Source organism: Saccopteryx bilineata, chromosome 7, assembly GCF_036850765.1.
Source record: "Saccopteryx bilineata isolate mSacBil1 chromosome 7, mSacBil1_pri_phased_curated, whole genome shotgun sequence".
Classification (NCBI taxonomy): Eukaryota; Metazoa; Chordata; class Mammalia; order Chiroptera; family Emballonuridae; genus Saccopteryx; species Saccopteryx bilineata.
In genome coordinates, this window is record NC_089496.1 from 50,975,338 (window position 1) to 51,001,476 (window position 26,139).

The 26,139-nt window shown below is 48.6% G+C and overlaps 1 protein-coding gene across 1 annotated transcript in view; it reads right to left on the reverse strand.

Annotated features, from left to right (window-relative positions):
- The window catches only part of AOAH (acyloxyacyl hydrolase), a 119,176-nt gene that overhangs the window by 41,681 nt on the left and 51,356 nt on the right, over nucleotides 1-26,139 (reverse strand). The window contains exons 7-12 of the mRNA XM_066239870.1: nucleotides 24,317-24,377; nucleotides 23,165-23,235; nucleotides 22,318-22,366; nucleotides 20,128-20,176; nucleotides 18,220-18,314; nucleotides 1,232-1,323 (exon numbers count right to left, since the gene is read on the reverse strand). Coding sequence (XP_066095967.1) covers nucleotides 1,232-1,323; nucleotides 18,220-18,314; nucleotides 20,128-20,176; nucleotides 22,318-22,366; nucleotides 23,165-23,235; nucleotides 24,317-24,377 — 417 coding nt within the window. The remainder of the gene's footprint in view (nucleotides 1-1,231; nucleotides 1,324-18,219; nucleotides 18,315-20,127; nucleotides 20,177-22,317; nucleotides 22,367-23,164; nucleotides 23,236-24,316; nucleotides 24,378-26,139) is intronic.

Below are 26,139 nucleotides of genomic sequence, written 5' to 3' on the forward strand. Positions count from 1 at the left end.
TTTTAAATGTTATTGCTTTTTGAATTTTCTGAAACCAGAGAGTCAAGAGAACAGACTTTGTTAATGAGTTGAAGGATGTAAAGATTCATAAAGCTAAGAGGCTCTGTTTATCTTCTAACGCACGCCCGTAATGTCTGTTGTGCTACATTCATCTTGCAGAGGAGATATTACATTCTGGGGAGCGATGAGTATAGTAGAGGAAGGGAAGGAGAGCAACTGTTTCCTCTTCCAAACTTCATCTTTTTGCTTTCAAAGGTACATTTTTCCAAAGAGCGTTGTTGATACCCAAAAGCATGCGGTTGATGTTACAGAACAGGAAGCACTTCCTAGAGCGCCAGTTGACTGGAGAGATCTGGGACTTCTGTCCCATGTGGATCAGCAGCTGGACTCACGGGGACGCATGGTGAGAACCCTGTGTGAGCCGCTCACGCCCCTCACGAATGCCGCTTCTGAGGAGGTCAGTACTCCCGTTCCCCCCCGCTTCCACCAGAAGAGAACCGACATTCTGTGCTAATCTCTCTCTAATATATTTTTTTTACACGTTTTTGAACTCTTTCTTCTATTAAGGAGATTGGGCTAGCATAGGTCACCTGCAGGTCAAATTTGCAGGAGAGTGTGAGACAGTTTGACAGGAACTATTGTCGTGAGGGGCACACTGACCGGTGACACTCAGAGAGGCTCACGCTGCCATGTCGCTGCCCAGTGGGGAATCCACTGCAACTCAGGTGGCGGGCAGAGACTTTTCTGTCACCAGGAGTTGAGTACATTCTTCCCCGTTCTTCTGAGTGGCAGAGAACACAAGCCCATACACAGAAGCAGGAGGCAAGAGAGAGAACAGGACAGACAGCAGAGCTCCCCCACCCCCACTCAGACAGAAGAGCCCCGGCAGCCTTGCCTATTAACTTTATAACTATTCATTCCCGAGGGTAAATAATCCAGTCAAGTCCTTATTTCCCGAGTCGGAAAAACTCAGTGATGTGTTGGAGCATTTTCCATTGGAGGTCAACTCTGGAGCCCCGGGCAGCAAGAACACCCCCTTCTTGCCTGCACTGACAAAGTACAGTCTGCATTATGTCCCGCTAGGCCCGTGGTGGGTCTGTTGTATGTCACTCATGTTCCAGAAGCAGTTCTTAGTAACTCACATCTCAGCATCCTGCGAGCTAGCCGCCTATTCTGTTCCAGTCTCGCATACATACGCCAAAAAACGGCGGAGCTTTGTAAATGCACGTACCCGCTGGTGGAGTTCAGGAATCCGGTAGCACCAGAGAGTTGGGGCCAGTTGAGCTCATCCGTCAGTGCTGTTGGTAAATTGAAGAAAGATTTCTAAAGAAAAAATAAAGTGGTGATTATCAACACGGTCTCTTGTTTTCTACAGGTAGTAAGACGATTCGTTGCCTCGTCACTGCTCTCGTCTGTCTCTCTCTCTCTTTCTTAAACTCTCTCGTTAAGGGACTTCGACATTTAAAGCGCGTGCCTCTTAACTTGAACCGTCATTAGCAAACACAGAGATCAGCATCCCTCGTGAACTTGCCCCGATCAGCGTCTGTGAAGGGTGCGGACGGACAGACACCTGACAGCTCATTCTTGTCCCTCCCTCGAAAGGGTTGTTTCAGTAGACGGGTGAACTTCCCACTCTCCTAAATTTGCTAAAAATTAAATAATTTTTAGTATAAGTATGTCCCATAAAAATTTTGGGACATACTGATACTTAAAAAAACCTTTATTCTTTGTATATCTGAAATTCAGAATTAATTGGGTGCCCTGTAGTTTACCTGGGAATCCTAGTTTGGATAAAATCTCTGAAAGCCAATGCTCCATTTTTGCCTCAGCTGACAGACAGGAAACCTCAGTGCACTTTACCTTAGATGTGGAATGTCATCTCCATGTGCCCCCGGGAGACTTTTATTACAGAAATTTATATTGCTATCGGGTAATTATAATGATAACTTTAAACATTTTTAAAAAAAGATTTGATTTATTGATTTTTAGAGAGAGGGGAGAAAGAGAGAGAGAGAGAGAGAGAGAGAAGGGGGAGGAGCAGGAAGCATCAACTCCCATATGTGCCTTGACCAGGCAAGCCCAGGGTTTCGAACCGGCAACCTCAGTGTTCCAGGTCAATGCTTTATCCCACTGCGCCACCACAGGTCAGGCCTATAATGATAACTTTAATATAATACTATTTAAAAATACTATTGGGTAATTTGAACTATTATAATATTTCATTATATCATTATATTAATATTACTATGGTAACATCACATTCTAATTTATATTGTGAATTACTATCATGTTTGAATTTTTACAATGTACCACTTTGTTATCAGAAAAAACAATCAAGATACATTTTCAATCATATACTTTACAAAGTGACCCTTCCCCCATATTCAACTGTAACTGAAAAATAAAACTGAAAAAAGATACATGTTAAGTAGCTAATGAGACAGAAGTGTGGCTTTTCCTTCCTCAACAGCCTCCAGATGCACTTTCTCTTCTGGAGACAGGGTGAGGGCCCTCCTGGGAGAGAGGAAGCGAGCAGGAAGTGGGGCCACGTGTCGTGAGAAAAACTGCGTTCAATGATATGATTGCTTTGATGTGATTTGCCTTTAGATATTATCTTCAATTTATTTTCAGTTTAGAAATAACATAAAAGAAGGACTTGAGGTCTTTCTGTTTGTCTGAAGGGGACGTGGGTTTTCAATACTGAGGATTGCAGGGACCTGCGATTCCAGGGACCAGAACTGTGACATCACCCCATGGCCAGTGGCACCCACCACTTTCTGCTCAAAACTCCGCCATTACTGTGACTCAGCTCCTCTCTGTTTTGGCTTCTATTTCTCCTGCCACTATAATCAAATGTTTTCTCTCTCTCTCTTTTTTTTTTCTTATCTCCCCACCCCTCCCAAGGCTTTTTCTGTTTATGTATTTGTTGTATGTAGGATTTGAGAATATTCAGTTCTGCAACAGAAGTCACGAAAAACAAACAGAATGGCTGGAGCTCCTCAGACGTTCTGAGCTGAGATAGTAGGTGGCTTGGGAGAGGCAGGAAGAATTTATGGGCCGCGTCAAGCAAGTTAGCAACCTGTACCATGTGTTGAAAGTTTAAAGAACAGTACGACGCTCCCCCACACCTTTTTCTCAGCCGTGTTGATGAGCCGGGATTCGGCTCCGGGAAAGTGGGCGTGGAGGTAGGCTTTCACAGGAAGGAGGTAGACTAGCGCGGTGCCGGCAGAGGGAGCTGTGTCTGATACCCTCCGAGAGCCTGGAATAATAATAATGCAGGCGGTGCTGGTTCTGGCGTGAGCCCGCCCGCCAAGCAGGGGAAAGACTTTGGACTTTGCTCTTTGCTTTAGGAATCAGGAGATCTGATTGTTATATTTGGCTCCACAAGCACAACAAAGCGCCATGTTCAGATATGACACATGAGAAGTGGGTTCCCTTCTCCGTCCAGCCCCCACCCTCAGGAGGTGGAAGAGGAGATGCTGAGGGTGGTGTAGGATAGGTGAGGACAGGGTCGGCGGCCCTGTCTTGGGAACTAGGGTCTTCATATCCCCAGCATTCTGCCAGCTCAGTCTCTCTGGATCAACCTAAAGAAATGGGTTTCAATGACCTGGGAGAATGCTGGACTCCTTGCTGCTCTCTGAGGAGCTCCCGGGAGCACCCCCATCGGGATTCCAGCGGGAGTGGACAGCGGCTGGTGCTGAATTCACAGGGCCGGGGACGAAGGTGGGGGTGCAGCCGGCAGTGGGAGCCCAGGAAAGTCAGTCAGCGGCATAGCCTCTTCCTGGTTATTTGATTAACACTAAAATAATGCAAATTCGTGTCTTCTTGGTTAGTTTCGACTTCACTTACAATGGAATGGTGAGGCTTTAATACTCCTCACTGTGCAAGATCAGGGAAGATGCAGCTATTGCATCCTGGTGTCTCAGGTCCAGTATCTCCTATGGTGATACAGTATCACCCTCTCGACCTGAACAGGGCTGTCAGGAGGATCAAAGGACAATGACAGGAAAGGGAACACGCTGTTTTATCAGCGGACAAGTAGACGCTCTACACTAGGAAACAGCACTAGGACAGGATGGATCACCTCCTGTCCCTTTCCAAGTGGACTGACTGTCCCAGGTTTTAAGAGGAGTGACTTTTATTACCAGCTAATAGAAAGGATTTGAGCAGACAAACAGAAGTCTCCACATATTTTTCTCCCTTAGTAAAATTGGTAGATAGAAACGAGAAGCAACAGCCATCAATAGCAAAGGTTTTATAGACCCTAGCAAAAAGAGGGTGCTTAAATCATATCGCATTAAACACCAAACGCCTTATTCACGCAACATTATACTCAAGACAGTTCAGGCACTGAAGGCAGGAAATATGCAAATGAAGATCTCCCTCATCAACTCCTGCTCACTCCTCTGGAGTGTTTACAGTCTCAGGAAATGCATCTCAAATGTACCTGAAATGTACACATGTGGGAAGACTTAATATTTACCAAGAAAAAAAATCCCAGATTTGTAAAGAGCATCAGAAACTCGATGAGTATTGTCAGCTATTTCATTGCTTTAACATTTCTTCTGACTTTATCAGTCAGCGACATAAAAGTGTGTTATTTTTTCATGTCATAATTGCCATGTGTATACTATTTTGGTGTCGTATTTTTTATGTACTATTACTTGTGTGTGTGTGTGTTTCTATACATTGAGAAAGCCATTGGTTCCCATTTTTAATGCCTATTTAGTAAATAGCAAATACTTTGGTTTGGGGATTGTTTTAAGCCTTCACTTCAACCAGAAACTTTGATTTGGGTTTGTCACAGCCCTCCTAAGTGAGAGGAAGAGTCACGGTATCCGTCACACATTCGTCTGGTGCCGCCGATTTCCCTGTGGCCAAGGGAATACATACTCTTGGTGCCTTTATTTCACTGTTTACCTTCGAGCCCTCCCCACCCAGCCGTGCTGCGGATGGTCCGCACAGTGTGTTCCCTTTCCTAGCACTCCTAACCGAGTTAGACCTAAATTGATTATGTTCAAATAGCGCCGAGTCACCGGGAGGAACCTACAGCTAACCGCTGATGGGAAAAGATATGAGAAATACCATCCTTATGACCATTGTTCTGCTCAGTGTGAAATAAGCCAGTCGAAGAAAGACAAATACCATGTGATTTCACTTACTTGGGGAATCTAATGAACAAAATAAACTAACAAACAGAATAGAAACCGACTCACAGATACATAAAACAGACCGGCAGCTGTCAGAGGGGAAGGGGGTGGAGGCGCTGAGTGAAGAAGGTAAAGGGAGTAAGGAAAACAGCCACCACCACAACAGAAACCAGACAATAGCCCGGTGATTAACAGAAGGAAAGGGGGTGGGGGAGGTGAAAGGGCAAAGGGGGAGAGAACTTGGAAGGAAACTTGACTTGAGTTGGTTAACATACAACGCAATATACAGATGCTGTATTATAGAATTGTATGCTTAGCACCTGTGTGGCCTATTAACCAATGTCACCCTGATAAATTCAATAAAAAAATAAAAGATTCCATAAAAAGTTATCAGTTAAATAATTTTTTTTTTTAAACTTATTTCCCAGGAACTAAACTCTCACAGCAGAAAGGTTTCCTTGTTTACCCAAAGAAAATAACTCCTAGGTTGATCTGTTGATAACGGAGCAAGGGTCTGAGGGCCTGGGAATCAGACAGCGGCTGTCTGTTTGGCATTGGGACCCCGGGTCTCCCGGGTCTGTCCGCCGGCAGCTGCTTCCTCTGTCTCGCGGGTGTGTGGGTGAGCCTTCCCTCTCGTGTCCCGCCTCTCGGTCCCACCAGACCTGCCCCCTGCCTTCCGAGACCACTCCTCATATTCAAGTTCCCCCACGTCCCTCGATAGATAACCTCAGTACCTTTTCTAAGGGAATACCAAGTTCAGAAACTTGAGCAGTCCTCCTTGACCCTCACACAAACTCTCCCACTCGGGTCTCACTCCTTCAGGCTTTGCCCGGTGAGTAAGTCCGTACACGGACGCACACCCCTTCCTGAGGCTGGAATGAGCTATGATTCCCAGATAACTGTTGCGTGTTAAGCCAGATGGGGGAAGGGAACTAATAGAGAGTCTCCCGTATGAGCAGGTGCTGAGACGGGACACTTACGTCAACTGTTTAACTTCACCTAACACGCCTGTGAGTCAGGAACGCACTTCTTTGGGGGGAGCAATGACCGTGTATCAGACGCTGGATATTACCTCTTTAAAAAGAGCAAGTACCCAGGCCTCAGAAGAGCAGTAAATTACACGACCAGGACTCAATCTACTTGGAGATTTTGAAAGAAAAAGCCCCCTTGATGGTGGCACCTCGTGTCACTGCTCTGGTCTGTGGAGGATTTCTGCACTTTCCTTCGGCAGCAGAATCCCTGACCCTGGGCAGCGAGGGCCCCAGGAAGACCGTGGTGAACAGAACTTGGCGGGAGTGCGGATAACGTGCGAAGGTCACCGAGGGGGTCACAGAGGGGCCTGGATGTGAACTCAGGTTGCAGCGGATCTAGGGGGGCAGAGGCTTGGAGTAGGCAAGGATCCCAATGAGCCCCAGCTTTTTTTATTTTTTTGTATTTTTCTGAAGCTAGAAACGGGGAGAGACAGTCAGACAGACTCCCGCATGCGCCCGACCAGGATCCACCCGGCAAGCCCACCAGGGGGCGATGCTCTGTCCCTCCGGGGCGTCGCTCTGCCGCGACCAGAGCCACTCCAGCGCCTGGGGCAGAGGCCAAGGAGCCATCCCCAGCGCCCGGGCCATCTTTGCTCCAATGGAGCCTCGGCTGCAGGAGGGGAAGAGAGAGACAGAGAGGAAGGAGAGGGGGAGGGGTGGAGAAGCAGATGGACGTTTCTCCTGTGTGCCCTGGCCAGGAATCGAACCTGGGACTTCTGCACGCCAGGCCAACACTCTACCACTGAGCCAACCAGCCAGGGCGAGCCCCAACTTTTAATAGCCCACTTGTGTCTGGTCTCTGCTTCTCCCCTAAGCTGTCAAATCTCAGAGAACCACAACATTGGCTGAGCAGGGTTTGCTAGTTGTTAAACACAAGGCTTCTTGGCTGAGGGGGTGGTCTCGTGGACACCACTTTGGGTAAAAAAAAAATCCAGAAACCCACTGAGAACCCAAGAGTGGCTGCCATCATTTCTTCCTCTGCTTCTTGGTTGATGGAAGTCAGGCATAACTTAGGAAGAACACAGAACGAATGTTTCGGGGGTAAATACTGAAATGATATGTGATCCTACGCAGACACCTGCCTACATCCCCACTCACACATTCCCAGAGCCTGTTCCGCCCTGACATTCACCGGGGGAAGGGCAGCCACGAGGGGCAGCGGTGACTCACTGCCCATCTGGAGGTCCGTCTCCAGTGGGGCCTGGCAGCTTATGTTCTGGGAGAACGGGGAGAGGAGAGAGCACCTGGCTTCTGCCTCTGGAAGCTCAGGCTTGCCTACAGCAGGCAGCACCGTTCCCACAAGCAAACGCTTTGATATAGACAGCTTCAAGGGTGTAGTTGAACTCTCTGAGTTTGATTTGTAAACTTTAGAATCCCATGAGCAGTGGAATAGGTCTCATATTGAGATTCCTGTAGCCCTATAATTCATTACAGACTGACAGCCAAAGAGAGAGAGAGAGAGAGAGAGAGAGAGAGAGAGAGAGGGAGAGAGGCAAGGAGGCACATTACACGCCAGCCTGTGACAGGTGCTCTGCTGACCGCTTCATTGGACAGTTGTAAGTTGTTCCATGGAGCCCACCGTCCACAGGGGCACAGACAGGAAATACTTCCCTGCTGGGTAAACATGAAGACTGTCCTTAATTCCTCTGTGTCTCAGTTCCTTCATAAAAGGGAATAATAAGCACTTATCTCACTGGGTGGTTGAGAGGATTCGAATACATAATCCACGCATAAAGTTTAGAATGATAAGTGCTCAGTAGAAGTCAGCACGTAGAGATATTAATGCAGAAGTCCAGGTTACTATGTCAGTATGTAAAAGAGATACCTATCCCACATGTGGGGGCTCTGGGAAGGAATCTTAAAAGACATGTGATCTAGCCCTGGCCGGTTAGCTCAATCTGTTAGAGCATCCTCCCAAAACAGCAAGGTTGTGGGTTTGATTCCCAGGCAAGGTACATACAAGAATCAACAAATAAATACATAAATAAGTGGAACAACAATTAGATCTCTTTCTCTCTCTCTCTTCCTTCCTCTCTATGTCTCCTGTCTCTTTAAAAAGATCAGTCAAGGCCTGACCTGTGGTGGCGCAGTGAATAAAGCGTTGACCTGGAAATGCTGAGGTCGCTGGTTCGAAACCCTGGGCTTGCCTGATCAAGGCACATATGGGAGTTGATGCTTCTTGCTCCTTTCCCCCTTCTCTCTCTCTCAAATGAATAAATAAATAATAAATAAATAAATAAATAAAAATAAAAAGATCAGTCAATTTAAAAAAAATGAATGTGATCTAATGTGATTCTTGGAAGGTTAGTAAGAGGGAGTCAGGCAAAGAGTTTAAGCATTAGCAACACCATATCCAAAACCCCAAAGCTAAATTTATAGTATTATGTACAGGAAACACCAAGAACACCCCCCCCAAAAAAAAAAGTGAACTGAAACACCAAGTATATCAATTATCTATTGCGATGTAATAAATTACCCCCAAATTTAGCACCTTAAAGCACACGACATACAAGCTGACCAGTAACAGGAACCGCTCAGGGCCAGGCATGGCGCCTGTGCCACGCACGTGTAAACTTCAACTTGAGCTAAATAAATAATTTTCAGGGAGAAGGGATAGTATTTCATCTCTGACCCCGTGCCAGTCCACACACTTAAGAGGCACCCAAGAAACAGTCAAATAAAGAATTCTTGCAAAATATGACCAGTAAACATCCAGAGGACAGAATGGCAGGCAATAATCTTTCATCCTTTTGTGTGAAAATGGCTCTTTTGATTATTTTGTTACCTGTCAGCTCCTCTAAGTTTCTCCCCTTTCCCTTTTCTATTATTTACTGTACAAGCTCTAGCCCTGTGATTTATTTATTCAGCGAATGAACCGAGGGAGGCATCTCTCTAACTGTCCCCCACCGGATGAAAACTCATGGCACAGCTGGACTTGAGCGGATTCGATTCCTTCTGCCATTATTTCCTGAGTGGTTGGAGACGTGGATCCAAATTCATAGACCAGACGTGAGCAAACAGGAGTGTAAATGTCATGCTCTGACCCAGACAATCCCACGTCAGTTTTTTTCATAGGGCAGGTGAAGCAAATTTCTTCACAAACAGGAAAAAATAGCTCTCTTGGGGGCCAGAAACCAGGCAAATAGGGTGCGTGTCAGAAAGGTTGACTTCCGTACAGGCAGGCTGTCATTTTCCTGGCGGGAGGATAGTGTTTGTTTGTTTTTGAGAGGGTCACAGCTGGAATTCGGATCTGGAAGAAGCCCCAAGCTTGCAATCCAGCCGCAGAGGGAGGAACACGGGCAGCCGTGGCCAGGACGCCGATGACCAGGCCTGAACCAAGTTCTCACTCCCCAGTTCCCTGCTCGTATAAGATCTCATCTTCTTCCTCCCCCATCTTTCATCTCACACCAGGAAGCTGTCACAAAACCTCACGGCTTCTCTTCTTCTGAATTACTATGGCGTTGGGTTACTGCTCAAGCCCCTGGCCAACCGGGTCCCGGCCTCCTCACTGTTGTGACCATTCCATTCTGCTGCTGTTGTGTGAAAGCAATCATAGGTAATATGTAAACAAGCGAGCATGCTGCATCCCAATAAAACTTTATTTATAAAAACAGGCGCAGGGCCACAATTTGCTAACTTCTATGCAAGACTCAGTTTGCGTCTGGGCTCCGTGTTTAACTACATCATCTCAGGTTAAGTTCACTAACCTCTCTCGTCTCTGTTTCTTTATCTAGAAAATACACATGATAATAAGGATCACTTCAGTATTAAATGAGATCATACGAGGTACAAGGCCTAGCTTTCAGTTAAACATTCAATCATATTTGCTTGACGTTATTGTTGTGATTGTGACTTTATGTGTCTGTCTTCTCAACTAGACTTGAGGCTCCTTGAGGTTAGAGGCTGCTTGTCACGACCAGAGCTCCAGCTGTCCACTTTATCCTTTTTCTCCGTCTTTAGTAACGGAACTCAGAAGGACTGACCCACTCACCCATCCTGCTGGCTCCCAAATACATTACTGACAGGAGACTGTGACCTCTCTGCTTCTTCCTAGCCTTCTTTCCTTGGGCTCTCTGTCGATCAGGCTGTAAATTCTTGGCTCGGTGATGCTATTCTCAACTTCTGCCTCTGGAATCTTGGGACCTTGTGTTTCATAACGCTTCCCCCGATTGTCCTCTGGGAGTGGTGGTTTAGCTCGTCCCTCTGACCAATCTTGCAGCCATGGCCTTGAGTGGGGCATGTCCAGGAGGTCACACAGAATCCAGTCTTGACCTCCAGGCCCTGGAGAAGGGCTGGGATGGGTATTCTCTGTCCCCATTATCCCGCCCAAGAAGTGGCCTGGAGGGAATTAGACAGCTGAATGAACCAATGAATAAATGGTATGTAGCAATCAAGTCTAGCCATCCAAAATTATTTCTAAGTGCCAAAATTTCCTCTTTCCACTTTCCAACTGATTTGATGTTCTGAGTGTTTCCCCTGTGATAAGTCAATTCCGTGAGACCCATTTCATGGCCAGGGAACTTGAGGGAGGGGGAAACATAGTGGCAGATCTAATTAATTAGGGGACAGGAGCCTGCACTCCAATCCTAGCAGCAGAGTGGATTGCACAGGTGTTCAGTGACTCACGCTGCCTCCCTGGGGGGGCTCTCTCCGTCTAATGTGCCGGGGAGCAGGCGTGTGGGCTGAGTAATTATAAATGCCTTGCAGAGGCATGGAGCTGAAAATAATTTCCTCCCGTAGTTTTTCATGACACCCAGTGTTCGTCTTTTTAATTCTCGCAGATGGCAGTGAGGGCTGAGAGGCACTGATGTTTTCAGAAGCCCGAGCCGTCCGAGAGCACCCTCCTTGGCTGGCAGGTAAGAGCCCCGGCAGCTCACCTTGGGCAGGAACAACAGGGCATTGACGGACCAGGGCTCAAGGCAACAGCCCGTCTGGCTTGTGCCCCTGAACAGGGAGAGAGAGAGGAAGAGCGCTCTGTCTCTCGTGGCCTGATCGCTGTTGGAGGAGAGGATTCACCCTGGTGAACACCATCCTCTTGTTCTGACCAAACAGATGAGAAGCAGCAAGGAGTGAAGCATCTCTTCTCTAAATATCTTTAACCTGCCAGACCACAGGATGTGTGGGGAGCAGAAAACGCCATTATGTTATGCTCAACTGTCCTAACGAACAGCCTTTCCTCATCCTAGAAAATATATATCTATATATAGATATCTATATATATAATCCAAAGAAATATGCCTTATATATATATTTTTTTTTTCTGAAGTGGTAAGTGGGGAGGCACACAGACAGACTCCCGCATGTGCCTGACCGGGATCCACCCGGCATGCCCACCAGGGGTCGATGCTCTGCCCATCTGGGGCCATTGCTCTGTTGCAACCAGAGCCATTTTGGTGCCTGAGGTGGAGGCCATGGAACCATCCTCAGCGCCCAGGGCCAACTTTGCTCCAATAGAGCCTTGGCTGCAGGAGGGGAGGAGAGAGACAGAGAGAAAAGAGAGGGGGAGGGTGGAGAAGCAGATGGGCGCTTCTCCTGAGTGCCCTGGTCAGGAATTGAACCTGGGACTTCCACAGGCCGGGCCGAGCCTCTACCGCTGAGCCAACCGGCCAGGGCAGTACGCTAGGTCTTTAAATACTTCTGGAGTTGACGTGCAGTTAGGCGAGGTGGCATGTCCCCAGTTTCCTGTACACCAGGGGTCTCAAACTCAACTCAGCATGTGGGCCGCAGAACAAGATCACAGCCATTCGGCGGGCCGCACTAGGTCTACAAAAGGCAACTGTTACACAACACTTTTCTCACTGCAGTTGAAAACAAAAAAAAATCAGTACAACAAGCACAATCGTACATGCAGTTTACTCAGTGTCACAAAACGACCAGAAACTGTAGTTCGCATCACAACTGCTGTTAACTAAGCTAATATCTAGCTAGGATGCTAGAGAAATGAAAAATACAAGTAGGCCCTTAAGCTTACTTAATTTTATCCAAAATATTTTGAATTTCGTGGATTAGTCTGCGGGCCGCACAAAATTGTTCGGCGGGCCGTGAGTTTGAGACCCCTGCTGTACACCATGTAAAGCAACCAGAAATTTCTGCTTAACGGAAGCCCTCCACTCGCTGATAAAATTCGGAGGGCGGGGAGGGTGGGGGCTTTGATACTTGGGGCCCCTGTTGTCGATGGGCTAATGAAGAGTCTCCCAACGTGATTTACGAAATCAGCTCAAGGGGCGGAACGGAGCGCTCAAGCGCAGCGCTTGGAGGGCCGCATCCCCTCCGCTGCCGGGTGCGTGTGCCTTTTCTGCAGCCGGATTCGGAATGCATTCTGCCCTTGCCACAGCACGAGCTTCGATCTGTGCTGACGCACCCCACGGACAGCCGCCAGCCGGGGCCATGCTAGGGTTTTATGGCGGTGCCGGCGGCGACAGCGTGTTCCCGACTCGCTTCTCCCTCGGCTCGCCCAGCCCCCGCCCCCCATCCTGATTCGGGTTCAGTGAAACACCGCGTTTAATATTTTGGGAATAATTTTCGAGCAGATGGGGCGAGAGGCAGGAGGGCAGCATCTATTGCTGGCCTTGGTGAGCTCGCTCCACCCGTCTGTCTTGTTCAGCAGAACAACTCAAGCAGGGATTTTTTTTTCCAATGAAAGAAAAAAGAGACAGCGTGAAAGTGTTTTCAGATTTGTTCTTTGTTGTCCTTTGCAGTCTTTCGAAGTTGAGGTCTGTGTGACAGGGGAGCTTGTTTGGAACCTGACTCCTGAGGGCATCTGGAAGGGGCGCGAAGGTTGTTTAAGGGAGGGGAGGGCGGAGGTGAGGGCTGCCTGCCCCCAGCGGGGTGAGGCTCCGGACCCCACGAGGGTGGTGCTTCACACTCTCTTTACTGAACTACAGATATCTTTCCAAGTGAGCATGCTCCTAATCTAATTAGCTGTAAATAGGTCTCCCTGGTACCACACTGCTTAACAGGAGGGTGGCAGGAACAGGAGAGAAGGGGCTACTCCTGGAAGGTCCCCGAGGCTGTGGCTTCCTCCGCGATGGCACTGTTGGGAGGGGGTGTTGCATTTGCAGGACGGTCTTCCGCTTTGCAGGGAGACAGAGGCAAACACACATTGCGTGGTCTGACAAAGGGGTTGCCTACCTCCTTGTCTGTGTTTCCCACAAGCCTGAGGCTCGCTGGGACCTGGGTTCTTTCCCCCCTGTCACCACTGTGTCATCAGCCCGTGTCACAAGGCTTGGCACACGGTAGGTCCCGGGTTCATATTTGGCGGTAGGTTGTCTATACTTGCTATAAGCATTAAAAACCAAACAACCAAAACCGGAGGCATCTGAGCTCAGCGTCCCTCACGGAAGTCTGTGAGGCACGGCCCTCACACCTGGGGTGACTCCTTGTGCGGGCGAAGACGTCCTCTAGGTAACATGTTTTAAACACTGGAACAACAAGGAGTGTTATCCATAGCTGCCAGAAAATGAAGCCATGAGTCAGCTTAATATTTAGTCTTGGGTGAATGGTTTAGTTGTTGATGGCTTGTCCACTGGCAAAGACACTGGGGGACATAGACAACTAGAATAAGGACACAGACTAAGTAGTGATGTGGGGACATGATCATGATTAGTAGTAACTGTGAAAATGTACCAGTTGTATACTAGCTATTCCTGTGACTACCTTGTGCTTGTGCGTGTGTGTTTGTGTGTTTGTGTGTGTGTGTGTGTGTGTGTGCATTGTGGGGGGTGGAACACTGAGAAAGTGGAAAAATACAAGAAAAGTTTGAGATAATGGGGGGATTTTTTTTTACCTCTCAAAATTAATTCTAATATTGATTTTAGATAGTCTTTTTTTTTTTTTTTTTCCTAAGAAGAGTATTAAAAGAATATTTCAAAACCAATCTTGTACTCCAAAATGTTAAAACAATTCTCTCTGGGTGGTAGTATTAAGTGGAATTTTTAACGAGTTGTTAATAATTTCTGTATTTGCTTATTTCTCTCCATTGAATATTTAACATTTATAATGAAATAAAAGCAATATAGCAAAAAAAAAAAAAAATTTCCCTCTCTTCTCTCTCTCACTTGGGGCAGATAGACTTCCTCCCCTACTGACCTGGGGCAGGGCTTGTGACTTGCTTTGTCTGATGGGTTGTTGATGGGGGATGTGATTCAGCAGATGTGTTTGTGTCAGGGACCTTGTGCTCTCGCACGTCTGCCATCACCATGAGAAGAACACAGTCCGGATAGACGGTCCAGCCGAGAATAGTGAGAGACACGGGGAGCAGCAGTTCTTGACCCAGCCTTTAGGTTGGAGCCGAGACCGACAGAGCCCATTCTAGAACAGCGGACCCCAGACAACACGTGCGAGTGGGAAGAACTGATGATATAGTGTTAAGTCCGTGAGATTGGGGTCATTTGTACGGCATTAGTTTGACTATAACTCCCTGTTAAAATTTCCTTTTCGGCATCAACTTTCTAAACAAAATATTTCTCATTTACTATTTTGTTTCATCATCTTATCGAGTGGCATCCCACAGAGGCGGCCCAGGCTTAGAGTGACGGGACTGCTTTTAGCTCGGAGAGGAATGTTAACCCGAAGAGACGTGTTAAGAATGGTAGAGCATCAAAAGCTTGACATAAATGAGAAAATGACGCTAACCCTGTAACTTTGTCCCCACCACCAACAGCATCATGAGCATCTCGGCAAGCCTCATGAATCTCAATCACCGTCAGGCTCCGTTGGGGCTCCTCATTAGTCCCACGTCGTCACGGCTTCCCCCAGCCATTTTTCAAAACTATCTACTGCCAGCAAGCGACAGGGGACGCGGCGGGGTGGGGAGGAACCCCAGCGCAAGCCAGCACATGCTCATCTGCAGTATTTCAATCCGTTTGTTGTTGCAAACAGCAGATAGAAAATGTTACACTTCCAATCTCAATTGTCAGGACTCCAGGATGGGGCTGGCCTCCGGGGTGGGAGGAGTGATTTCTTTAAAAAGTGTTTCCTCAGTGGGTCCTTCTCTTCCCCCCCAGAGGCTTGGCACTAGTGCAGCACAGGGCGCTGCGGTGATGCCCGGAGTGTGTGAAAGTCTGTCTTCCCCAGGGGAGCCCCCACCGCCGCCTCCAGAGGCCCAGATGCGAGGCAGGAAGGACAAGCACAAGGACATGGAGCTGCCTGGTCAGCTGCCACCGCTGCCCTGCGTGAGCTGTGTGTGAATTCACTTGTGTTTGGTTTGATTCCAGCAGAAGGGTTCCAAAGCTCTTTCGCGGCCGTCAGCTCGCCGAAGCACACGGTCTTGCCTGACACGGCTCCCGCCCTCGCGGACAGCGTCTCTGGGTCGGTGGCTTGTTCAGGATGACAGCGACAGGAAATGATTCTGCTGTCTGTTCGCTATGTGTCTGCAAGGCGAGGCTGTGCTAGAAGAGCATCTACTGCAGCGGGCTTCTATAAAGATGAAAGTAACGCTCTGGTTTTCTTTAGCAGTTTCCTTAGCTATTTGCTGAAAACAAAACTAAACAACTCCCCCCAAATCTTATACTATATAGTATTTGGTGCCTACACGATACAAGTTCATTGACAAAACTAGAAAAAAGTTTTCCCAGAATTCTACCATTCAAAGATACCAGTGCTGCCACCCTGATCTACAACCTTCCAATGAAATTCTTTGCACACACAGAGACACATATTACATGGTCACAAAAACTGGATCATACACACCACTTTGTAACTTGCTTTTTCCCCTGAATAAATGATCATAAACACATTTTCTTGCCAATAATGTGTCTATAATATGTGCATCAGTGATTGCATAATATTTCATTTTATAGATAAAATATAATTTTGCATATTTAATTTTAATTTTTTTCCTCATTTTTGCTCCTATAAATAACTTTCTGATGAATATTCGTGGACATAGAGTCTTGAGCCAATGGCTGATCGGTTTTAAAGGTATTTTTCCAGGTGTGGAGCTACTGGTTAAAGCCACAAACACTGTACTGTCACTTTGTGCATACTGTCCAGCAGCCTTACAGAGATGTTCAAGCAGCTTCAACTCTTATTGGTGGTACATGAACCTGCCCACTTTACCATGTTCTTGCTAATACTAGGCCTTTATTGCTTCTTAACTTTTGTCTACTTGACAGATGATAAACGCTACTACATTGTCATTTTAATTTGTGTCTTTGATTACCACTGAAGATAAGACTTTTAATATTGATTGGTTATATTTTTGACCATTAAAAAGTCAACTTTTTTTTTTCTTATTGACGCACGGCACTTTTTGTTATTAGGAGATTGATTACAGGTTATATGTACTAGGGGATTGATGACATGTTATATATAATAACATAATATTTATGCCTGACCTGTGGTGGCACAGTGGGTAGAGCACTGACCTGGTATGCTGAGATCACCAGTTCGAAACCCTGGGCTTGCCCGGTCAAGGCACATACAACAAACAGCAAGCAATAACTAAAGTGAAGCAACGATCAGTTGATACTTCTCGCTCCCCCTCCCCCTCTCTCCTCTCTCTGTAAAATCAATAAATAAAATAAAAAAAAATATTTATAACATCTTGCCTGATGTTATAAGTATTATTCTAGTTTTTTTTTTTTTGTCTTTTAATCTTATGACATATTGACATGGCAGGCATTTGAAAATTTTATGTAATTAAATCTAGTAATGATTTTTTTTAACCGTTACTTACCAATAATATCAGTCTCAGAGAGAACCGAACACTTTTTAAACAACATTTTTTTTTTCCCCAGAAAGACACGCGTCTGGTATGCCTCCTGGATCTCTGAATGCCTGGGAGTGAGCTTCCGCGGCCCACGGGCGAGAACGGGACCGTGGCTGCGGTTTGGACCCACAATCTTTTGTCCCCACAGCTCCGCAGGGGCCTTCCCACTGTTGTCTGAAATTCAGTGTTGACAGATGTCTCCGCTGCCTGAAGGAGTTTTCCTCAGCGAGGGAACCCCAGGCAGGCAGAATGATCTCAAGGTTCTTCTCCATACTTGGGAAGAAAAGGGAGAGAAAACCGGACTGGACGAGGGGAGAGAGGCTGCTCTGGACTCTGGCCGGGGCGCGCAGTGGGGGCTTCAGACCGAAGACAAGGGTTTTTTTTTTTCCTCAACTCAAGTAAACAGTCTTTTATCATTTATCCAGTCCCTGTTTCCTCTCGGCTTCGTGTTTTCTCTTCTTCTGCGTTTCCCGTTCCATCCCGGGCTCCGTCCTGCATGCCTCTTCTCCGAGTTCTAGAATTTTCCCCGCGGGCTGACTGGCTTGTCCCTTTTGTGTTTTGTGTTGTCCGACTTGCCAGCCAGTATTCCCCTGGCGTCCTCCTGCTGGGGAGTGATGGCTCCACCCTGACCTTAGATTGTTCCTTGCTCACGGTTACAGTTGCCTCTCAAATTATTGTTGAGAACCTGAATTTAATATTTCACACAATGTCACTCTTTCCTACAGCAAGGTTTTTGTTTTTGTTTTTCCTCAAACAAACACTGCTCTTTTTGAGATCATGAGCGTTTTTATTTTATTTTTTCAAACGCCCAGCTGGGTCTCGGGCTTGCTCCTTGTGACAAAGGGAGGTCCACGTTCGCCCGGTCTGGGGACTTGGGAGAGGTTCCGAGCGTGTTTAGGTTCACGTCCAAGTTCTTTAGCTTGAGACGAAGGTGCCAAGAAGGAATCGATCATTTCTGTATTTCCATTTCTTTGAAGCAGAATTTCAGTCTTCCAGGAGACACCCGAGGGAACCGCACCCAGAGTGCTAGAGGTCAGCGCTTCCCCCAGGGGACCCAGGTGTCCCTTCCACCAGTAGGGACGGCGGGGACATCGTCCCCCTTCTCCCGATGGATGCTCTGGCTCCTGTTCTGAGCCTGTCGTGGCCGCGGCCTCACATTTCTCACCACGTTGTTTGAAATGAACTGAATTGAAAAGGATGTGTCTTTCACGGCGGATTTTGCCGAACAGGAAGACCTGCACCTGTTTGGAGTTGGCACCACATTTCGAGAGAGCGAACACAAAGCCAGCGCGCCCGCCCCAGGGTGGTTACTGCCGAAATTACTCACCAAGGACATCTGCGAAGCTGTGAGCCACTCGGGAGGGACGTGGAAGTGGGCGCCAGCTGAGTCTCCAAGCAGAACGATCCCTCTGGGCTCCGAACCTAGGCGGCACGATTTACTGGTGTTATTTATGCTCTCCAGGGGCTTGAGGCCTCCCGGCTGGAGAGCCAGGCCGGCAGATGCCCGGGCGTGTATTCCGTGCACAGAGCATTGGAACAGTGGCCACTTTCCTCTGTGTTGCCGAGGGAGGGACCTAGTAACATTTAGGAGCTGAATGAGATTTCTGGGCCATCGAAACTGGGGGCTACGCCGCCGTGCAGATCAAGGCGTGCTTCCTAGCTCAGCCCAGAACCAACGGCCCTGAGGCACCTTGCGTGATAAATGAAGTCAAAACTTGATGTGAACTCAGAAATCTGCCCTCAATGTTGGTCCTGGAAATGGCTTTTTTGGAAATGGCTTTTCTGTTTATAACGCCCTTAAAGATTTGCTGATCTCATGGAGAAATTTTGATTTATCAGTGGCATTATGGCCCCTTCCAGCTCTTAATCCGTATTCACAATAGCACTGGATGGACGGTTCTGGCTGATGAATGGAGAGAGGGAGATGCTGAGGGCTCTGGGCGGCCAGGCCTGTTTGGAGGCTGAGAATCACTTAATCTGACTCTGAGGCCCGTCGGCACAAATCATCCACCCATGGGCGACGCGGGCACTTTTCCAAATCCCGCAAGATCCTGGCAGAATTAATTGATGCCTCCCAGAGTCAGAGAGGGGAAGCTCCTTCCCCGTCTTCCAACCCCCACAAATCAGCCTCACTCCAGCCGCTTCCTGTCTTGGGCCTCTGGGACAGCTAGTATTTGACCACATACATGGTGACCGTGAAGGGCCAGGACATCAGGAGGGGTTGGGATGTGGGGACTTCAAGAGGTGTCCCAACAGTGACCCCAGAGCCTTGTGTCAGCGTTCCACTTAGTTCTGAGTTTATTTACTCATTAGTTTATTTGCCCATTCATGCTTTTATTCATCCAGTAAGCATTTCTAAACTGCGTAGCTATGCATTGGGTGCGTGCATTTTCTGCTCCCTTCCTGCCCCTCTGAGAGCTTAGATATAATTATACTTTAAATTGACCGAGGGCAAGGACTGTATCATGTCTGCCCATGAAAACTTAGAGCCAAGTGCGGCTCTTGGTCGTTAATCGAAATAGACGTGCAGGAAATATTTGTCAAATGAACGAATGGGATGTTTCTAAATGTCAGGGAAAACCAGGGCCCAAACATGAAACAGTCACGCCACCACTGCGTCTTGTATGAGACTCTCTGGGCATCACCTGGAGCGTGTTTTTGGCAATGTGTGGTCGGTAATAGGTTTCGCCTAACAGTACTGGTAGCCCAGATGTCTGAGGCATTTAGGCAGTTAGAATACAGAGCGGAGGCTGAGCTATTTTGGGGGATCCCAATGACTCTCGTGTGGGGGTTTCTCTCTAGTCACCTAAGTGCTGGTCTTTCCCTGACACCGGGTCTCTGTCAGGACGAGCCCAGACACCTGATCTTGTCGTGTTTTGAGAAGGACATGGAGAAGATGAAAAATGATCACCTCGACTTTTTTTTTCTTATGTGGGGAAGCACTGAGTTTCAGTTCCTCTGCTTTCTATGCTGTGGCTTCTTTATCTTACGTGATCCTTCAAGTTTCCAATCCTCAGAGAAAGGAGCCAGACCAGTTCCGTTTTGCTTTCTCTAGATTTTTGCCTCCTCTTTCTATAACCCTTTTGATACCTCTCGAGGATGTGTCATGGAAATAGATGAGCTGGAGCATCGGGCACTTACTTCCTCACTTAGGAGGTCTGCTCCCTCCAATCTGACTCAGACTCAGAGAAGAATGTTCTACTGTAAGAACCAAACTGGCTTTTACAATACATACCTTCACAGAACTTCTTCTCATAGGGAATTCCGTCTTCTGGATCCACACCCTTTAAAAAAGAGAGAAACGGCGAGATTAGCGGTTTGTTTTTAAATTTATGAGGCACACACACCAAATCCTCGCCCAGATGTCTTGAAAAGCACAAAGGCAACTAACTCAGTGGATAAATCCCTTTCAAGTCTCTCGAGTCCTATTCCAGCACGGCCACACCCCCCACGTGAGTGAGTTGGCCTTTAAGCCCATAACTGGGGGCAGGAATGGGGGGAGAGCCAGAAACTGGACCATCTTGTGCCAAAGCACGCAGGGCAGGGGTCCGGAGTGCTGAGGGTGTCCCTTCGAGGGAGCCTCACGAGGACACGAGGTCAGAGTGGGCTCAGCAGTCTCTGAGCTGGAGCTTACGTGTGCTGACCTCAGCTCAGTCGGTGCCTAAGGACCAATGCTCCCGGAGTAGCGATTCTCATAGGACTGCTTTTGCCTCTACCCCGGCCCTGAGGGACATTTGGCACTATCCGGAGATAATTTTGGTTGTTAAACAGCTACTGGCATCTAGTGAGTAGAGGTCAGAGATGCCGCTGTGCATCCTACAATTTAAAAGTCAGTTCTGACAATCAGGAATGATCCCACCCACATGTCACCAGGCCGACACCAAGACACCTGGCAGTGAGGTTGGGCCAGTGAGTGGGACGGAGTTACCACAGCTCAGGGGGGGCTTCCTAACGCTCCAAGCCAAAGCCGCCCGGTAGCAAGCGGCCGACCTTGGAAGGTTGAGGCAGAGCCTGGATAACTCTCAGAGCCTGGAGAGCACTGATATCCACTAGACCAGGGGTCCCCAGCCCCCGGGCCGCAGACCGGTACCGGTCTGCAGAGAAAGAATAAATAACTTACATTATTTCCATTTTATTTATATTTAAGTCCAAACAATGTCTTATTTATTATTTTTTTTTTGTATTTTTCTGAAGCTAGAAACCGGAAGAGACAGTCAGACAGACTCCCGCATGCGCCCGACCGGGATCCACCCGGCACGCCCACCAGGGGGCTACACTCTGCCCCTCCGGGGCGTCGCTCTGCCACGACCAGAGCCACTCTAGCGCCTGGGGCAGAGGCCATGGAGCCATCCCCAGCGCCCGGGCCATCTTTGCTCCAATGGAGCCTTGGCTGCGGGAGGGGAAGAGAGAGACAGAGAGGAAGGAGAGGGGGAGGGGTGGAGAAGCAAATGGGTGCTTCTCCTGTGTGCCCTGGCCGGGAATCGAACCCGGGATTTCTACACGCCAGGCCGACGCTCTACCACTGAGCCAACCGGCCAGGGCTGCAAACAATGTCTTATTTTTAAAAAATGACCAGATTCCCTCTGTTCCATCCGTCTAAGACTCACTCTTGACGCTTGTCTCGGTCACGTGATACATTTATCCCGTCCCACCCTAAAGGCCGGTCCGTGAAAATATTTTCTGACATTAAACCGGTCCATAGCCCAAAAAAGGTTGGGGACCACTGCACTAGATAGTAGTAGTTTTATTAACAGTTTGTAAGACAAAATTTCTCGGTGGTCAGAGATGAGTTGGAAACAGTGTGTTCACTCTCTTGGATTCGGGGGTTCCCCCATCCATGTTAAAACATTAGAGATACTGAGAAATCCGTAAGTACAGAAAACTGGTCAGGTTTCTCTGACCCAATACTTCCTAGACTTGACTGTGGAACCCCTCCCCCCATACCTGTTAACATCACCCTCCACACTGGGGTTCTGGGGAGACCGTTTGGGAAATATTGGACTTGATGGTGGTAAACTCCCCTCTGAGTTTATGATTTTGTGAGTCCGTGAGTCAGTTTTGCTCTCTGGAAAGGGCCCCATTACTTATGGGGAACTGGGCCACCAGAACTAGATGCCTCAAGGACGCTGTCCACTCTGCCTGGCTGGCCTTGAGAAACACCAGGAAAGTGGCAGCAATGGAATGGTGACAGCCAGCAGTTTGCTCCAGCAGATGTGTGGGTTGCTGTCCAACTTGGCTAACACCGCTGTCCATTGCATTCCACACTGTTCAGTGGAGAGTTGAGAGGTTGGGTGTGGGTGCCCGTCAGCAAGGCGTAAAGGGGCGGTGCCTGCCAGAGCCCCGCCCCTCACAGGTGTGACACATGCAAATAAGGAATGGGGTATGGGGGGGGCAGGGTGAGGTTTTACCCCAGCTGCTTCCTTACCCAGATGCCGTTGCAGTTTGAATCCCGATGAACATCCCAGTGGTCTGGCCTAGGAAGAAAAGATCAGCATTGGTCTTAGACATGGACACCACTGTCACTCAGGGACTGTCCGCTGTGTGAAGCCCTGTGATGACACAAGGGCTAGCCAATGTGTCATCAAGAGACAACAGGTTATTCAAGGAGGACAGCCACACACCACGGGGGGCCGTGCATATGGAAGGTTCCATGCGGCCCCTTGGCCGTTATCTCGGCTTTGGATGTTTGTGGCGAGTGGTGGACCGAGTCCAGTCTCTTCTTGACTGACTCCATTCCTGAGCGGTGTTGTCGTGGACCAGAGGTGATGCACGTGCTAGATAGGTTACAGTGATGCCTCCCAAATCCCGAGCACCAGGGGGATTTATTTGATGCCTCGGACACCCGGTTTCTGAAGTGAGAGATGCGACTGGCTGAACGTCAGCCCAGGACTAAGATGTGACCCGTTCGTCACTCCCTGGAGCCCTCTCCTAAGTCCTGGTGGCCCAGGCCTGTGTGTCGGCCTCGTGCAGGTGGCTGGGTAAGTGTCACCATAACCAGTCACCAGGTTGTGTCTCCCGAGCTCCACGGGAGGAGGCCTGTTTCTACGTGCTCACCACCCGCGTGGCGCAGAGAGCTCAGCAGTGAGTAGGAGCCCGGTGGGTCCTTCTGGGACAAAGGATGCTCTCGTTTTCACTGAGCTTCAGGTCAGCTGGGACGCAGAGGCTGCTCTGTTAGCACGACCTCCACCCCCACCCCGGTCGGGGGAAAGAATTATCTTCCTGCCTCCTTCTCAGAAGCAGTTTTCAGAACGAGTGGCCAGCGGGGACAGTACCTTCGGCCCGGGGACGCCCTGGGGTCACCGTCGTCGCAGTCTCTCCCTCGCCAGTGGCAGCCCCGCAGCGTCTGAAACACAAGCGCACGCGGGACGGGATCAGTGCCGTCTTGTTCAACGGCCAGGCGCAGTCAGAGCTGCCGGAGGGGAACTGGCGTCTGCAGGGTTTGATTCAGATCAAACCGTCTGGGAACACCGGAGATGGCGAGATACGGTGAAATACACGGTGTTACACACCTCGGTGTAACATAGCACCAGGGCGGTAATGTGTGCGCGTGCACAAGTGTGTGTGCGGATGAGTGTGTTTACATGCTATTGGGTCTGTCCCTGTGGGGGTGTATAGAGGTGCACGTGTGTGCCTGTGTATGTGTGTGGGCATGTGTACACATGTTGTACATGTGTGTGTGCATATACGTGTGTGGGTCTGTGTGCATGGGTGTCCATGTGTGTGTCTTTGTGAGGAACCTGGGCTCCCCGAACTTTCTCTACTAATCACAGTCTTGTCAGGCTCTAATTAATTGACTTATTCGGTTAAATGATTAATCATTTTACTGGATACTTTAAAAATCTCTAGCTAACCCGGTTAATTACGTGGCTTTATTTATTGAATATTATATGGGGGGACCAGCCTGACTGGAAGGAATCGAGAGTCACGATCATGCTGAGCACGGTTTTTATTCCTTCCATTCCAGGTGGAAATGCCTGAGGTCTCACTAACTTTGGGGACTTTGTGACAAGTCACCGGCTCGTTTCTTCCGCAAAAGACACCCTGACATCCATCACTGCCCTAAGTCAGACCCGCACCCTGGCATCGCCTCACGCACAGACGCACACACACACTTCTAAAGAAGTAAGGTTGAAGTAGGTTTAACATTTCTAAGATAACTCCCAACACCATTCAAGATCACTGCAGGCCCCAGGGAGACCTTCAGCTGGACATGGCTTCGAGAAAGGAGAACCCGGGGTTGAGGTCCACCTCACAGTCCCTGTACCACTGGGATGCCTCGAAGTCCCTAACAATCACGACGCGGTGTTTGATCTCATGAGCAGTGCATTCAAGGGGAATTCGGTCTTATTACAGATATTTTCGGAAGCGATGCGGGGGGGGGGGGGGGGGGGAGGGACCATCTGGCAACTTCTAACCACACTTACTGGGGAAATGCTGTATTTGTCTGAATCAACATCTCTGAACGGCACCGAGTTCTTTATGGTCCTGGAGGAAGGAAAACCAAACACCTGGTGAGCTACGAAAAACAAAACAAAGCAAAACAAAAAGAAAAGGTGTGTGAAAGCAAATGAGATGTTTGTAGACACGGCTGTGTCGCGTGTATGTGACAGAAGTCGATTCCAATAATAAAACAACAAAGGCACCAGGCACACGCAGCCAGTCCCTGCTCTCCACCAGCACAAACGTTTCTCTCCGATCCCTGACTCGCCCCAGGCGGGGAGGTGACGCACTTGGACGGAAGCTGTAGAGGGCGTGGACGTGGACGCAGAGACCCCCTGGAGGGGAGATGGCGTTTTTGGTCCAGTCAGCGAGCTCAGCGCCGACGGGCTGACTTGGCTCCAGTGCGCACACCACTCTGTGATGGACGTCTTTCCTTCAGAGTTTTCCTCTTAAACAACTCACGCTGAGAGCCTTGAGGCGTAAGGGAGGATCGTCCATGAGCGTTTATGTGAAATAATGCACATGGGCGTTCGTGCGCGTAGCAAGTCAGCAAAAAGAATAGGTCGTTCAGAGGGGACCCTCCTGACTTGCCGCCATTACAATAAAAAACAGACACTGTGGGTAGTGTATGGACTGAAAAATTTTTTAAAAATTAAAAAAAAAAAATTGTTTTTTAGAGAGAGAAAGAGGAAGGGAAGGGGGAAAGGAAGAGGGAGAGAGAGAGAGAGAGAGAGAGAGATTGATTTGTTGTTCCACTTCTGCATGCATTCCTTGGTTGTGTATGTGCCCTGACCAGGGATTGAACCTGCAACCTTGGCATGTCGGAACAATGCTCTAAACCAGTGGTCGTCAACCTGGTCCCTACCGCCCACTCGTGGGCGCTCCAGCGTTCATGGTGGGCGGTAGCGGAGCAACCAAAGTATAAATAAAAAGATAGATTTAACTATAGTAAGTTGTTTTGTAAAGATTTATTCTGCCAAACTTAGCGAAAATCCGACATAAAGTACTTGGTAAGCAATTATGATTATATGCTATAACTTGCTGTAACTCTGCTTTATAAATTTTATAAAGTTACTTCCCTACTTTATAAATCACCATGACTGTGGAACCGGTGGGCGGTTAGAAAATGTTACTACTTAACAGAGATACAGAAGTGGGCGGTAGGTATAAAAAGGTTGACTACCCCTGCTCTAAACCAACAGAGCTACGGGGCCAGGGTGGCACTGCACATCCTTATCAAAACAAAACAAGAACAACAGCTAAAAACGTGATTGCCCCAGGGTGGGAGCCTGGAATCCTATGTATCTTTTTTTCCTAGTAAAGTGATGCTTCTTCTCTATTCCCGTGTTTCTTCGTGGCGTCCCTCCTGACGCCAAGCACTATGGGAGGTGCCGGGGATACGAAGTTTACTAAGAGATGGTCTCCCCGCTCTCCAAGCGCCGACTTGTGCGTTTTGTCTCAGGAAACTGAAGACGGTTACAGCCTCGCAGAACCGCCCCTCACTACCAGGCGTTCTCGCCCATAGGTCCGCATCGTGAGAACGGGCCGGACTAGAACTGGTTCGAGCAGCAGAACTTGCCTGCCAGACAGCGAGAATGAGAGCAGCGGGGGCGGGGGCGGGGGGCGGGGTCCTGAGGAATGTCTCACGGATAAAGAGCGTTATGTGGAGTCACGAAAGCAGCCCCCCCCCGCCCCCCCAGCATCAGGGGCGTGAGCGCTGGAGAGATTAGAGGCTATCCGGAACCTAGGAAAACACACTTCGTTCCCGCTAAGTGTCGGGCCCAGGGGCCTGCATTTAAATCACTCC